Here is a 16,525-nt window from a genome sequence, read left to right as displayed (position 1 = left end):
AGATAGATAGATAGATAGATAGATAGATAGATAGATAGATAGATAGATAGATAGATAGATAGATAGATAGATAGATAGATAGATAGGTGAAATATTTATATTATATTTAATATTTATAAATAGATGAAATATTTACTCTAAAATCATAGATCATTAATTTTGTGGTTGTGTTTTAAACTTTGTGCCGAAGTAAAATCTTCCTACAGTCTGACTCATTGTCTCTCTGTAAAGATGAGATGTGAGTGGCATCTGCTGGCCAAGCAGTGGCCACTGAGCCATATGACTGTTTGGGAGGAAGGATAAAGAAGGACAAAACCATACATACACCTAAAGCCCAGGACGCTTCACAAAACCCTAAAAACAGAAAATTGGTTTATGTTGTCTGTTGTATTTTTATCTTTAATGGCATCTTGCTTTAACTCCTTGTTCTCTATTTAAACTAATGGAACCTGAATTTCACTAAGGGAGTAATCCCAAGGGATTAATAAAGCTGAGTCTTAGTCTAAAAAACAAGTTTGAACAGTAAATTGACAGCTGTAATAAATATGACAATAAAATCAAAAGAAAACTGAAAGCATTAAATATTAGGAACTCATTGAGCCATGATGGAAGGAATTGGGGATTAAATAGAGAACATGCGCTGCCGGCTGAGTGGAGGTTTCTGAGGACCCAAATGCCGAGATCAGGAGGCAGGTAGACCAAGGAAACAGAGGCAAAAATCCCCAAATACTGAGAACCAAAATACAGAAAACTCACGTGGGGAGTCAGAGATAAGGAAGCAACAAAACAACAACAAGGAAGCAACACTGAGTGACTGCAGAGGTGGAGTATATATGGGGAGACGGAACCAAGACAGGCTAATCAGCAGATTGGAAGCAGGTGTGGCCAAGACCAACGAGAAGGAAGCCAAGGAGAAAGGAAACAAGCTCTAGGGGGGCGACAGAGAGAATCTACAGAACTAAACACTGACAGAAAACATCTACAAACATAAAATAAAAGTACAGATAAACTTCGGATATGATCAGAGGGCAGAACCCCGACAGGCGCGGCTGATGCTGATAGAACTGGCTAAAGCAACAATTTACTGGCTGATTGTTCCTGACATGATGCTGCCCTTTCTAGCCTTTTTTGGTTTCTGTTTCTTTTTGGGTTTTCAGTCACACTTTGATTTATGTTATTCTGTGTTTTCTGGGTTATTGGTTTCTTTTCTATTTTGTGTCATTCTAGCTGTTTTCCAGCAATATTTAAGTAGTGATGTATTTTTTTTTTTTATTACTCTCTGTTGCTCCCTTGTGTCAGTCTCCTTTCCCTCCCTTCTAGTTCCTTCTATCCACATCTGCTCCCTATTAGCTGATTAGCCCAGTCTTTGTTCTGTCTCCCATATATGTGCCTCATGTTCAGTTCCTCAACGCTGGATTTTCTTCTATATTTTATCCCTTATTTTAGTTCCCCTGAGTGTCTCCTAGTTTTTTATTCCTGAGGTCCTTGCCTGATGTTTTTAGATTATTTGCTTCTGTTCTATCAATATTTTAATTAAATCTTCCAGGAATCATCTCTTTCTCCCCGTCTTTGCATCTGGATCCTCATCAAACATTCACCAAACCTGACATTTCCATCTAGAGCCCCCAGGTTCACTACTATAGTGCAATGATGATGCAATCCTGACATGATGTCAATCCAACTGCAGTCGATCGTCTTTGAAAACGCTCCTCTTTCCACATCCAGTGAAACTAGAGTGATGGCGTACCAGAGGTCTGCGACCTCTGTGTCTCAGGGGTCTGCAGACCACTAACGGAGGCAGACTGTGAAATGGGAAAGGATCCCTTTGTTTACAGTGAGTGGATGCTCTCTGATGATAAGCAGTGACCAGCAGAGGAAGGAGGGTTTGCAGATGTACCTGTCAGTGTATCTGTGACCAATCGTCACTGAAAACCACTTTCCTGACTTTGAGCGCTCACACACATGTGTCCAGGTGAATCTATGGGCCATTAATTAAACATCACAATAACTTTGCTGAAATCAAACCAAGTGAAACTAAAACAATTCCGCTTGAGGAGTTCTAGACAGAGCATAGTGACGGATGATGCAGCGTGTGGATCTGGTCACAGCATGTGAATCTATTTGGACCATCAGATTCTCCAGACTCTTAAGGAACAGAGATGATCCAGACCATCTGGATCATCATCTTGCTGCTAGCTGCGTTTATATTCCATCTCCTGGCTGCTGCAGACCTCCTCTTTGTCTGGGCCATAAACATATTTTTCGTACAGGAAACCTACCTTCCTGCAGCAGCACCTCCACCCTGATTTTGATCTTTCCTCCTGCTTCTCAGTCTGCCAATCATGGCTCCCACCGAGGTGGAGGTCATTCAGGAGAACAATAAGGCTTCCAGGATAAATCTGAGGAAACTTCCTGGAGGTTTGCCCATCAGATCGTGCTGATTGTGTCAGGCTTCGTGCTTCCTGGAAAATACTCCAGGTTTTGTCTCAGAGGACGGAAAATGCTGCTTCACATCACTTCAGCCACACAAAGGCTGCGGCTCTGATCACGCTGTTATTTTAATGCTGCAGGTTTATACCCTCATTAGGCCGCTCTGTGGGGAGAAGGCTGAGGATGGGGAGCTCAGGTCGTGGAATAACATGCTTCTACGTATCTGGATGAGTCCTCTGCTCCCCTCAGGACAGAACTCTGAAAGCAAACTTAATGCCAATTCAGACGTGATCGTTATCAGAGATCTGGTGGTCTGACCAAAACAAAGCAAACCTTTCAGCTCTGCAATCAACCTCAGCGTCTCCACAATCAGAGATGCTTTGTGGATCTCTTTGTTCACTTTGCTCAATGTTTCTTGTTTGTTATGTAAAAAATGATTTATTTCTCTGCCTTAAGCCCCACGACACCTTCTAACTTCTATATCTTCTTAGGGCCACATTTTTACATTTTCATTGGACCAAGAAATTATAAGTGATGACTTCATCTGCACATTAAGATTAAATCCAAATGTAACCACATTTATACCTTTATACATTTATATATATATATATATATATAAAATACAAAAAACTGTTTTCTCACCCCTCGTGGGGTGGTATGTGTCATCCTCAAGCTCGGGTCCTCTACCAGAGGCCTAAAAGTTTGATGGTTCTGCACAGTATCTTAGATGCTCCTAGGACTGCGTTACTGGATAGTTCAGTAGGTAACAGCGACGACTCCAGTACTGGTGATCGTGAGTTTGATTCCCGGCATGGACATTCAGGTGGACCCTTAGGCAAGGTGCTTAGTGGAACCGAAGTTTCTAGGGAACCAGGGCAACTTGATGACAAATTGGCTACTGGAACAAGACATATATATATGGTATATTTATAGGCTATTCTCTTTTTCTCTATGGGGTTTATTTGGTGGGTACAGATGCGATAAACAATAATCACTGTATGGAAAAAGGCGTCCAAAGTATTCATGTTTATTCCTCCGGTATAGTAGTTTGAATCTATGTTGAAGTGAGAAAGTCAACCTGAAAACATGGTCTGTGCAGTCAGTTCATCCAGATTACCATCCTGCCTTCAAAGATTATTTCTCTGTGGGAGCCGCTTGGGGGTTTTCCCCTACTGTTGGTGGCGGCTGGAAGTAGCTGTTAGCGTTTTTCAGGTCTGTGCTACAAACTGCAGGCAGCAGGATAATAAAAGTGAACATATTCTGCTGGCAGGTTTCTACATTCTAAGTTAATTTAGGTGTTAATAAACTGTTTCAGAGGAGTGATCATAGCGCTCTGCATCAGCAGTGCTGTGTCTGACTCCCAGATCAGCTTCTCTGATTGGTTGATGTCCAGCAGCTAAAGTAACATTTTTCCAACTCCAGAAGCTGCTGCTTCTGAAGCGCCTCAGATGCTCAGATGTTTCATGAAGCGCTGCTCCTGCTGCTCTAAACACGCTGCGGGACCTTTTGCTGCATCTTGATCCGCATCAATCATTGCAGTTCCATAACCAGGAATCAGAAATACGGAACCTCCTATTGAAGACCCAGATTTACAGCATTATTTAAAGTCTTATCAGGCTGTGTGTTGTTGGCCTGATCATATGGTTTGGATTAGATAAAAATAAAGTCCCTGCTTTAGTTTCTGCAGCGTCTTCCTAAATCAACATTCTTCTCTGGAAGACTTCATTCATAATGATTCATAATTTCCAGTGAGAGGAAACATAAATCTCTTTCCCCATTCGATGAGTCAAAGACAGACATCATTTTCAAACTTTGGAAAAGCATCAGCTTCAGAGGAAATGGTGTGGAGGACATTAGGATGTGACTCCACCCACGTTAAAGATGGTTACAGCAATCAGCCAAGTGTTGCTGTTAGAAGCTGCTGCTCATGGCCCTCTGTCTCATTAAGCTTCTGATTGGCCAGCAGTTTCAGGACGTCTGGCAGGATTTCCACTTCCACTGACCGACCAACCAGCTGCATGTTCAGACGTTTATTTGACAACAAATAGAGGCGTCTGCAGCCGTTCTGACTGCAGCTGGTCCAGAGATGAGTGGCAGATGATGCAAGCTGCAGCTTGTTCAGGTATCGATGTAAAGCTTTTAGCTTCAGGTAGGCTAAGTCCACATCAGCACCATGTTTGGCTGCTAACATGGTGGAGGAACGGAGCAGGAAGGAGGTTGAAGGGACTGAAGGTTCGACCCAAAGGATCAATACTTCTGTTAAAAGCCTGAAATCCTCCTGAGCTGCAGTCTGATCCTCTCCTTCCTGTTCAGGTTAGAAACAGAGCAGCTGTGTTGAGCCCAGAGGATGATCAGATACCCGCCGCTGCTCTCAGGGTTTATCTGCTGTGATTCTCAGCATCTGGACTCCAGATTCAGAGCAGATCAGACAGTCGCTTCAATCGCAACCAACATTTCTCCATTTAACCCTTTATAGGGCAACTTAGCCTTTTTAATCACCTGCATACCACTTACAAATGGAGCCACCCCCCCCGTCCCTTAGTGAGGTCTAGAGACACTAGATCTATATCCAGCCATTCAGCAGCAGAGATACTGCTACATGGCTGTACATCTGATTTAGGCATTTGACCAATTAGATGAGCACCTGCATGATGTATTACCTACAGGAAATTAAGTTGAAATAAAATAGAAAAGTTAAAAAGTTAATAAGCCTATTTAATAATATTTAGGTTTATAAACTAAAAAATGTTACTTCCAGTATCCGCATTAATGCCTCTAAGGTTATGTTGGACCTAAATAAATGTTTCTTTCACTCTGAGAGTGTTTTTCATTAATTTCTTCTAGAAGCACTTTTGTTATTTTTCTTAATTAATTCGGGCAAGTTGGTGTTTCTAGTTTTTACGTTGTCATTAATTTTTACCATTACAAAGGTAATAAAGTCTGGTCCTGGATTCCAATAACACTAATGGCTGTAAATTTAGATTTTCAAAGTATTTGACTGTGATAAAGAGTTTATTTTTAACATGAAGTATAGAAAAGCTGGTCTGCAGTTATAGAGCAAAGAAACACATCAGATTATGACAAAAACAACTTTTCTGCTCTAACTTTTTGTTTCCATTCGTTGCTAAAGAATAAAATCTAAGATTATTACGGGATAAATAATCATCTATAAATATGTTTTTCATACAACTATCATGCTAGTGTGATAAAAGCTTCATTTTGCTGCAGACTTCCAGTTAAAATAATGAGTTTTTTTCAAATTTTGATGCTAAAACATTGAAGATGAAAGAGGGCGGAAAAGTGAGCAGGAAGGTCTCAGGTGATGAGGAGGATGATGCACTGATGAAGAACAGGAAGTTACAGAATCCAGCCGATCCACCTGCTGGATTTTATTCTCCTCATCTTAGATTTTGGTTCTTAGATGTTTTTCTGTCCAGAACAACAATCTGCACCTTCAGCTCTCCTTAAAGCGACGCTCCAATCAGTCCTCTGAGCTAATTTAAGCTCCGGTTTTTATTTATTTAGTGGAACGTTTTTTTTTTTAGCTGAAACTTTTCTTTATTTTCTAGAAGAGAAAATGAAATAAATGTCAAGAGTTTTCTTAGTTCAGTTGATTCCATTTACATTTGAGAGATTGTTGAAGTCTTCCAGTGAAGAGCTCCAGCTCCGTTTGTCCCTCCTTTGGCTCCATGTTGCGTTTCCTAAATGGACCTCTGAGCAGGTGGACTGTTGACTGATAGTCCTGCGGACGCTGAGGAGGACCTTAAAACAGGTGGATCCGTAATAAACGGAAGAATGATTCAGATCCAGCCGATGGCAGCGTTTCTCAGGAAGCTCTATGCAAACAAACTGCAGCTCTCACTTCTGTTTGCTTTATTTTTATGCTCCAATTCACATCTTAACATCCCAGGTGTCTATAGATCCAATCAGATCATCCAAACATGGGCAGGTGTTTAGAGGGAAGTTTTTCATGTTTTATCCATTTTTCTGAAACTTGCATTTTTTCACATTCAGTTTTTTTCAATGAATGTTTTATGTTTAATGTCGTTATAATAGTTTTTACCTGAAGTTTTAGTTTTTGCCAAGCATTCCTGCTCTCCACGCTGCCTGCTCTCTGACGCACGTTTGACTTCCAAACATTGTTCTGCATAGCTCTAGTCAATAAAAGGGATTTCTTAATCAACCCTTACTGAGATCTGAAAGGTTAAAATCAGGGTTTTTATAGTATTGCTTATTGCTCCGGGGGGGTATGTGGGGGTGGGAGGGTTTTATCAGAGGGAAACACTCATTTCCAATCATCCCACATCATGCATGCTGGGACTTGAAAAAAAAAAAAACAGACTGAAAACGGTTTAGAGCAGCTCTCTGCTGATGAACACAGAGCTACCAGCGAAATAAAAAATGGGGGTGGGACACATTGAAGCCAGTGGGTGGAAACTGATCGAGTCATCCAGTGTTAAAAGACGTCTGAGACCAGTTTGATACCAGCTCAGCCACTTCAACAGACACCAGTCCCACTCCCACAGAGGACAGAAGCAGAGGACAGGAGAATGGATCCTTTACCCACCAGGTGAGCAGAAGCTTTTCACTTTCTGCTACTTTCATCTTTCTGCAATTTAACGGTAGTGAGAGTTTGCAAAGAGAGACAGTTAAGATCATATGTGCTGAGACATGCAGAAACGTTACACTAACAATATTATAATACACATTTCATTTGTCACAACATGTCAGCACTTTCCCTGCAGACTGCGTTTGTCTCAACTTGCAAAGATCCTGATGGTGAAGCAGAAATTTCTCATTTAGATCACGGGTTTGTAGAGCTGCCGTTATAGATGCAGCTGAAGTTAAGCTGACTTCATCTTCACACATAAAGTAAAGGAGGAAACAAAGTTCATGAAGCGGAGGCATAAAAACATTCCTGCAGACGCGCTGCGAATAGAAGCTCTGTTCAAAGCTAAATATGATAAAGCAGGCAGAGCTGGAAAACACTCTGCTTACTGTTCATCACAACAAGCATTTATACCAGTTTGAAGGCAACCTTCTTAAATATTCTCATTCACCTGAAAAACATATTTTAAATATATTTCACTTAAGCTTTTCATTTTCATTTGCTCTATTTTACTAATTACATTTAGCTTTTAATATTTGCCAAAAAACTGAATGGTTACTCTTATTTAATCAGAAGGAAAATAGTTTTAAAGTCTTGTTAAATATCAGGAAGTAAAGGTTATTTGAATAATTATTGATAAGATAGCAGAATTTCAACTTAAGCAATAGGGTTGCAAAAAGAAACAGGTTTGAAGGGACGTGTTCTAAGTTATGACGTAACAAAGAAAAACTCCTCATCACAATAATTTACAGCGTACATGTATTTGATCTTTCTTCTGAGGGATGAGCAGCATCATGGCCAGATCGGCTAAAATAGCACACGCTCCGACATTTGGCCAAAGAGTCGAAATAAACTGAACATCCACATTTATTAAACATTTAACATTTAAAAGAAACATTTTATATTTTATAAACTGTCCTTTCTTAAGTAGCCCTGTTACAGTACATTCAATACAATAACAGGGTTGTAAATTAACACTAATGTTTAATTTTTTGTTCTAAAACCAGCTGCTACACTGCAAAAAATTTGAAGTCATTTTAAGTCTTTGTTTTCCTAAAATAAGTTCTTTTTCTTGAATTAAGGAGGTAAGTGAGACACTGGAACAAGACAATTTACATTTAAAGTAAGAAAAAACTCTTATATAGTCATATTATCTAATAATCCTATGTTTTATTTTGTTTTTAAGGCACTAGTGGCTCATTTATCTGACAGTACAGGGGTTGACGTTAAGGATTTTTACCACTTGCCCTTTGGGCAAATGACTTTCACATTTCATTTGCCCAGAAACAATTTTTACTTGCCCATTATAATGTTTGATAAATATTGTTCCTAATATTCATTTTTGTATATATATCAATGAAACATGTTTGTTTTTTTTTATGTTTTTTTTTGTAATTCAGTAAGTTTCCAGGTTCCTGGTGTGTTTATGCAAGCATCAGATAATGAACTCAAGCCTACATTACCGTGTTAACATGCTTTTCAATCCTTCCTGCACATTCTTTTCAAACTAAACTTTGCTTTAAACTGTTGTGTGCTTGGAAAAATATAAATTGTAATGTTAAAGATCTAAAAAAACTCGACAGGATAAAAACTTACACTACTACTACTCACCAATTTAACATGTTTATCTCTATAACATTTAAATGCACCACTCCAATGTCTATGAGAAAAAAATTTTATGAACATTTTTTAATGTATGACCTGCATCACTGTACAGAAAACTGCCATATGATAGAAATATTTACTGTACACTGTGCGCGTACAATTATTATTTTCCTAATCCCTGACTGATCATTTTTAATCTAGCGTGTATTATAGTATAGATTAAATTCATCATCCAGCTGCTGCTCTGCAGAATTCTCTCCCCAAAATCCTGGGCGTTTGGCTCTATCACCATCTTTCCACCAGTTCTCCATTGCTTCTGTGGCGCTGATTTGTCCATATCTGGTCCTTTTAACATCAACAATAAAAATTAATAACCTTATTAATGCCAATAATAACTAATAACATATATAAACAAGGCAATAAATCTGTTAAAAAAATAGTTCCCGGACAAAAATCACGCCATCAAGCGGAAAATCAAGCGGCTTTTTCAAATCATGCGAGAATGTGTACAAAACAACAAAAATGGCGCCGGCAACGCTTGTGGGTCGCTTTCAGGGAATGTCGGTGATTTTAAAGTAATTTTGGGTGATAAATAATTTTATTTTGCGATCATTGCATTTACCTGGCGGGCAAATGCAATGAAATTTGTACTCTCCCAAAAATAAAAACTACTTGTCCCGGGCGATGGTTAACATCGAGCCCTGCAGTAGGCTGACAGGAAAGTGGGGATGAGAGAGACATTTGGCAAAGGACCACAGGTTGACTCGAACCCAGGTCGGCCGCTTCAAGGACTAAGGCCTCCATACATGGGTCACAAAAGCATGCCAAAATTAACTAATTTCAAGAGTTAAAATACTCCTCCATTTGCAAATTATGCTATTAACCTGCTCAAATTAAGGGAAAATGCATTTAAATTAAGGCATTTTTACAAAATTATAGTAACAGGAAGGCTCAGAAGTTATCAGTCACCTGCAGCAGCAAAGGCCCCGAGAGACATATTAGTTAAAATAACACTCAACATTCCTGCAATAGTGCATAATTGACATTTATGCACTATTTTTGCACGCCACGTATCACTTTACTTGGATTTATCACTTTACTTGGATTTATCACTTTACTTGGATTTTCACTTTATTTCGATTTAGTTTTTACATATGCATAGTACAGATATACGTACAGATATATATACAGAAGAGCTATATGTGTATATATTTTATCTCTTTTTATTTTTTTATTTTTTATTCTTATTTTTTATCTTTATTATATTGTATAGTTGGATGTGTGTATATATTATATAAAACTATAACTGGAGCGTGTACAAAAGTAATTTCCCTCTGGGATTATTAAAGTATTTCTGATTCTGATTCTGCAGGCCAAATGCCGGTAACTTAGCACAAATAAAATGAGGACATTTGCATGTTTCTAACAGCTGTGTTAGCTGCTTAGCTAACAGTAATGGAGCTGGTTGCTCTGAGTGACACGCTACAATTTGGCTAACAGTTAGCCATCATTACAACAATCATTTTAAAGACATCTTTTCTTGAAGATGACAGTTTTTTCTTCCAGGCGGGTTTAACATTTTGACATTTGTGTGACAACTTTTGCTGCTGTAATGCCACCATTTGCTATTTTTAGGACAATAAAGGGATTTTCTATTTTATACTATATAGAATGTGTCTGTGATTAAACAAAATCTCTAAATAATTACTAGACAAATACATGAAAATAATAATTTCCTCTGTTAATTTCGAATGTGGTCATCATGACGGAGGGACAAGAACAAAAAGGCATTTCATTAAGGGCTGAAGAGCTGCTTTTTATTCAAAATATTATCAATGAATCACTTTTCACATTTGTCGGGATATCTAAACTTAAAGACGGGGTGCATGTTTCCATAATTTGTTGGAAATGTCAAGGTTTGTACATAAAATGTCCTCCGGTTCTATAATGACCTTGAACTTCCTGTAAGTCATTAGTATTCAGCTTGATGTTCTCTCTTTTCTCCCTCTGCTTTTCTGCAGCCTCCCTGCTAATCTGACCTCACTGGCAGAAAATGGAGACCAAACAGACAACAGTAACTGTTCATCCGTATCTCATGAGTGGGTCTACAGCTTTGTCCCGGTGTACATCCTGTCCATCTCTGTGCTGGGAATGGCGTTGAACATCTTTGTTCTGATGGTTTTCATCCTCCATAAGAAGTCCTGCTCCGTAGCTGAGATCTACATGGGAAACCTGGCTGTTGCTGACTTGCTTCTGACCTCCTTCTTGCCTTTCTGGGCTGTTAGTGTTTGGAATCAGTTCGAGTGGAAGTTTGGTCTCGCTATGTGCAAAATCGTCAATGTGGCGATTCCGATGAACGTCTACTGCAGCATCTACTTCCTGATTCTGGTCAGCATCGATCGGTACTTGGCTCTGGTCCACCCGCTGTCTCATCAAAAACTGCGTCGGCCAAAATGTGCTAAAATTTCTTGCGTCCTGGTTTGGATTCTGGGTTTCCTTCTCAGTCTTCCGAAGCTCATCAACCGGACTGTGGAAGAGTTCAGTTGTTATGAAGAACATTATCTCATATCTCTCATAAGCGATTTCATGTTTTTGGTGTTTGGGTTTTTTATTCCCATTTCAATTATCCTGTCCTGCACCATCAAGATTCTCCAAACTCTAAGAAGCAGATTTATGGAAGAGGAAAAAGCAAAGAGTAAAGATAGGAAGGCCACCACTTTGGTCCTGGCTGTCTTGTTTGCATTCCTGATCTGCTGGGTTCCATATTATCTGCTCAAGATACCATCCCTGCTCAATGATTTTGGTTACCTGCAGGACTGTAACTCTAGAATTATCATGTTCTACTGTGGACAGATCTTCATGTACCTAGGCATCTTCAATAGCATTCTTAACCCGATTCTCTACGTCATTGTTGGGAAAAACTTCCAGAAGAAAGTTAGGGAGCTCTTCAAGCAGTGGAACCACCGGCGGGGTTCCACCTTCAGCCTCATTTCTACAAGCACCAAAATAACACGAAGTGTTAAACTCCAGTTACAGGCGGAGCCACTTAAAGCTGCTGAGTAAAGCCAGCGGCTGCAGAGCGGCTGCCTTTCATTTTTCAGATGGTGACCAGAAGCTTTCTGGGAGCTCCCACTGTACTATTCACTGGAAAACCCCTCCCACTGGTAACACCCTCAGCACCATTCAGCTGGATATCACTGCAATGCCTTCTATATCCACGGGGGGCAGCAGTGATATTTGAATATTTGAATAGGTTGGAATTCACTCCATCTGTATCTGTTCTGATTGATAACTGAAGGTCTGTACCAGAGCCTCTTCTGTGGTCCTCAAGTTTCTAGATTCACTTTTTCTGATTTCCTGTTTCAGTCTTGCTGATCTGAGGCTGATTTTATAAATGTAGAAACTAGTTAAGCTTTGTTAGCAGCAGCTCTTCTTTAGCAAAGACTCCGAATCCCTGGTAGGAACAGATTAATTAGGATCTAGGACTGAGAACCTGCTGCAGTCCTGGACTCACTTCAGAGTTCAGCACAATCTGAATGTATTGGACTGTGTTCCATCAAAGCATGGCCTAAAGGTTCATTAGCACTCCTTCACGCTATTTTTTGACCCATTCCTAGGGCCGCACAGAGGCGCCATTCGTCCCTCGATCCTCTGACTCTTTCTGCATGGAGTTAGCATGTTCTCTCCGTGCAGCGTGGGTTCTCTCCAGGTACTCCAGCTTCTCCCCACAGTCAAGAAACACGACTGTTAGGTAAACTGGTGTCTCTAAATTGTCCTGAGGTGTGAGTGTGTCTGCATGGTTCTACGTCTTTGTGTGTCTCTGTGTCGCCCTGCGACAGATCCCGCCTCTCGCCCACAGAGAGGCCCCGGCCCCACCGTACTCACACCTCGTTCTCTCAGCCCCGCCCTGGGCGCCCTGCCGCTTGCTCTCATCACATCTGGGCAGATGTTTTTTCTTGCAGCGTGTCTGAGATCAGTGTGACGGGTCAGGATCTAAAGTAGGAAAAGCTCCTGTGATTTGATCTCTCTCTGTTGTTTCATCCCCCTTATTTCAGGGAAATCCGTCCAGCGATCTGCTATGTGAGGAACAGGTGGAGGATAAGAGGAAGTATTTCTATTTCTATGATACATCATCTGGTTTATATAAAGCATTTCTATAACACCCCCCCTTTCTGTGGGTTCTGCAGCAGAGCCTCTCTTTGATGCAAACACTTAGAGGCAAAACAATCTTTCTTCCTCTTCTTGGCACCATGAGACCAGATTCCTCAGCTCTCAGAGTGAGCAACAAGCTTTAGCCTCACTGAAGTAGAAACGTTTCATCTAGACTTTCACCCATTTCAACGTTCCTGCTGTAACAAAGACCAGGAGGAGCAAACGTAGCTCATCATTCCTGGTTTAAGGTTATTTAGTCATTCTGATGCAATATTCTCCTAATGTTCAGCCATCGTTCGTCCACTCCTGAACTTTTGCTGATGAACGAGTCGTTTCCTAATGAGCAGTTTTCTGCGTTTTCTGGTTCCTGTTTCTATTGTATATTTCACCATCTGGATGTATTTAGTGTCCATGTCTATATAGTGTGTTTATGATAAAGAGCTTAATGGAGGCTCTCAAAGTGAACAGCAGTGATTGACATGTTGTAAATCTTTGGAAGTAATGGACTGAAGGAGCATAATGGAGACAATCAGGAGTTTTTCTCCCTGGTCGTCCTAATAGAGGTTTTCATTGCTTTGATTTCTCTTATGTGCTTTTTGTTTGGCTGCTGTGTGACGTTGGATCCATGTTTGTTGTGATTTGTTAATGAACTGTTGGGCATCAGTTCGCCTGACTGCAAAGCATCTGCTATGCGTAGAAAGTAAGCAGCGTTCTGGAGCCATGAGCATGGAAGAACGGCCGCTAAGTTCACTCGCATGGCCCCGCCCCTGACGCCAAATGAGCTCATTTCCTTTTTCCTGAAAATGGTGACCATCGTAGATCACAGAGAAACGACTGTTACCACAATTCTGTTTCCTTATCTGTCTCTTTCTTCGAGGTTGAATAAAGAAAGTAAACTTAAGTTTTTTTTATTTCTGTACGACAAAACATATTTAACAGTATGATGTAAACTGTGTTTTAAAAAAATATAACAACTTCTGTCAATAAAATTAATCTTTATACCCGCGTTTGGTTTTGTATTTATTTCATAAATATCGAGAGTTTAAGGATAATGTTTATACAATAGTATCTTAATACCATCATATGATTAGAAAACATGTATATTTATGTTTTAAAATATTAGAGTTCTAATCTGAAAGCATATTGGCATAATGAAAATCACATTAAGTTTACATTCAATTCTATTTAGTTTATTTCTATAGCTCCAATTCACATCATGTCATCTTAGGTCACTTTATAGAGACAAATCAACCAGATCAACCAGTCAGATTGATTCAAAGTTTTCTATCTAAGGAAAACCACCTGATTGAATCGACTCATTGACTCTTCAGCAATCCCTCACACTAAGCATGCTTGAAGCGACAGTGGAGAGGAAAAACTCCCTTGTTCATATATCTAAAGTTAGCATGCCTTAAGCGTTCCTCCTGCACCTGAAGGAATGAGAAGAAGGGTCAGTATCTGGCACTGATGGCAGGGGGATAGATCAATCATCAATATTTAATGAGTCAGAACTGAGACTGCAAAATCACATCTGACTCACAGGTGGCGCTGCAAGAATAACATGTTTAGAATACCAGCAGTGGTGGAGGAAGTACTCACCAGCAGTAGGGAAGACAGGGGCTAGTTTTCACACTTTTTACACTCATATATAAATATTGGAATCAAAACACCATATATATAAAAAAACATATATACCAGATGAAAGATCAAAGTCTATATTTTGTATTTGGGTCATTTCCTTATCTTATTTCTGTGCAGAGTTATAAGCGATCTAATGAAGATTTTTGCCTTGTGACACTTTGCCTCTCCACAGCGTAAGATATCTGAGATTTGCAACCAATAAAGGTTTAAATGAATGACTGTTGTTATTTTTTTATGCTAAGTGAATAAATGACAATAAACCACTTTTACTTCTTATGAAATAACATAAAATAATGTGCAACATGCATTATGAAACTGACACTTAAACTAGTCCTTGAACAAAAGAAACCTCATCTGAGTCACAGTTTGGGCAGAGCTTATTTAGATTGAATCATATGAAATAACAGGAAATTAAGTTATTATAAAACATGCTATAAAACTGGTTCTGGGACAAAAGAAAACCTAAAATCCAGAGCTGACTTGTCACACTCTTTACCTGAGTCACAGTTTTGGCACATGTAGACTGAATTGCCAGAGGTGCATTGCACCCATGTTTCTGCTGGGCGGCTGTTTTCAAATGGCTCAGTGTATTCTCATTTTTAGTTCGTATGAAATCGTACGAAAAGTTATGCACCGTAATTTCGTACGTTTTAGATGTTTTTTCATCGCATTTCGTCGTATTTTTACCTCTTGCCTCGAGACAAGATATCCTTGCGCATGCGCATGTTACGCACCATTAAATAACATAGAATTTAACATACAATTAACCCTAAGCCTGACCCTAAGCCTAACCCTAAGACACAAAACAGCAAGCAACCTAGTTAGAGACCTGAAGAAGTAATTATTGCACTGTTTTTCCCAGTTTTACGTCCGTCCGCGGATCTGCTTTTTTCGATTGTCTGGCTGCGCATGCGCACTGATCTGTATTTTCGAGGCAAAACGTCCAAAACGTACGAAATACTGTGCATAACTTTTCGTACTATTTCATACGAACTGATAATGAGAATATGTTGAATGGCTCTATGCAGACCAGACACAGGGACTCATCTTCTTCTGATGACGAGTCATCTGGAGTCTTTCTTTTTGCCCTCTGTTTGCTTCTTCAGCTTTACTTCTTTGACATTTTAGGTTTGGTTTGCCTGCCTTTCAGCCTCCTTCTCAGGTGTGTCAGTGAGAATGGAAGTTTTTCTCTTCTTTTTCAGCTGTGTAACTTTTTTTCTTTGACCAGCTTTTTGATAAGGCCTTATATCATCTGGAGGAAATGTGTTAGTGGAGGAGGCTGGGTTACCAGGGTCTTAAATAGCTTCTTGGTTGGTGCCTGGAGCAGCTGGGTCCGTGCTGAGTCCAGGAATGGGTGGGTAGGGGTTTGGGTTTGGCAGAGGCCATCGGATACCTAAGATAGTGCAAATTCTGTCTCAGAGAAAACATCCCTATTGTACGGCTGAATCCCTGTTACCTGAAAACCTCCCTGAATATTAGGCGGGGTTGCAGCGAGGGGATAAATAGTTGCTAAATTCCCAGGGATGTCATATATACTGAGTGATGTCATATATACTGAATGTTTTTCTTGGATTGTTTCTTATCGAGGAATCAGAGACAGAATTTAAATACTCTTCAAAGGAGCTGCAAATACTTCTGTCTAAAGGCTGCAGCCTGTGGGAGTAGAGTGGGGGAGGAAAAGGCAATTTTCGTTGGTAAAATTCACCCCATAAATGGACAGATGTGAGCAGTGATTATCCAGAAGGGGTAAGCAGAGTTTCTCTGAGCAGCACAAAGCATGCTCTATAAAATGCTTCAGGAAATTAACAAAGTGTGGTTCTTTCATCCATTCTGTGGGACTTGCCCCTCCTTTGAAGCTTGGTGGGCCATTGTTGATGGAATGAGGGTTGCTGTTGCCTGTGGCTGAGTGAGCGGCCAAGGGTGACCAGGGTAGCTCTTTCCCCAGATGTCACTCCAGATATCTCCTGCTCCCAAGGAATATCTGCTTAAAGGAAAATTCCGGTTTTTAACACTTTTAGCTGCTTTTCCGTAGTGTCCAGGATGCAATCTAATGATCGACACCAAAATTTTGACGATTGGTCCTGTCTC

At 40.0% G+C, this 16,525-nt stretch overlaps 1 protein-coding gene across 1 annotated transcript; it reads left to right on the top strand.

Annotated features, from left to right (window-relative positions):
* The first annotated feature begins 6,839 nt into the window (after window positions 1-6,839).
* On the top strand, window positions 6,840-13,790 carry LOC107098750 (B2 bradykinin receptor-like). The gene is made up of 2 exons (XM_015396582.1): window positions 6,840-7,000; window positions 10,666-13,790. Exons 1-2 carry the CDS (start codon window positions 6,981-6,983, stop codon window positions 11,705-11,707), a joined length of 1,062 nt encoding a protein of 353 aa, XP_015252068.1. The 5' UTR covers window positions 6,840-6,980; the 3' UTR covers window positions 11,708-13,790.
* The last annotated feature ends 2,735 nt before the right edge of the window (window positions 13,791-16,525 follow it).

This window comes from Cyprinodon variegatus, unplaced genomic scaffold (genome assembly GCF_000732505.1).
Source record: "Cyprinodon variegatus isolate N-32 unplaced genomic scaffold, C_variegatus-1.0 Scaffold807, whole genome shotgun sequence".
NCBI lineage: Eukaryota > Metazoa > Chordata > Actinopteri > Cyprinodontiformes > Cyprinodontidae > Cyprinodon > Cyprinodon variegatus.
The sequence above is the reverse complement of the archived record's forward strand: the minus strand, read 5'-3'. Positions and strand labels throughout refer to the sequence as shown.

Bases quoted from the DNA above. Each gene is read 5' to 3' on its own strand.
- LOC107098750 (XM_015396582.1), top strand. From the start codon at position 6,981: ATGGATCCTTTACCCACCAG. The intron at 7,001-10,665 runs GTGAGCAGAAGC...GCTTTTCTGCAG, and splicing joins ATGGATCCTTTACCCACCAG to CCTCCCTGCTAATCTGACCT.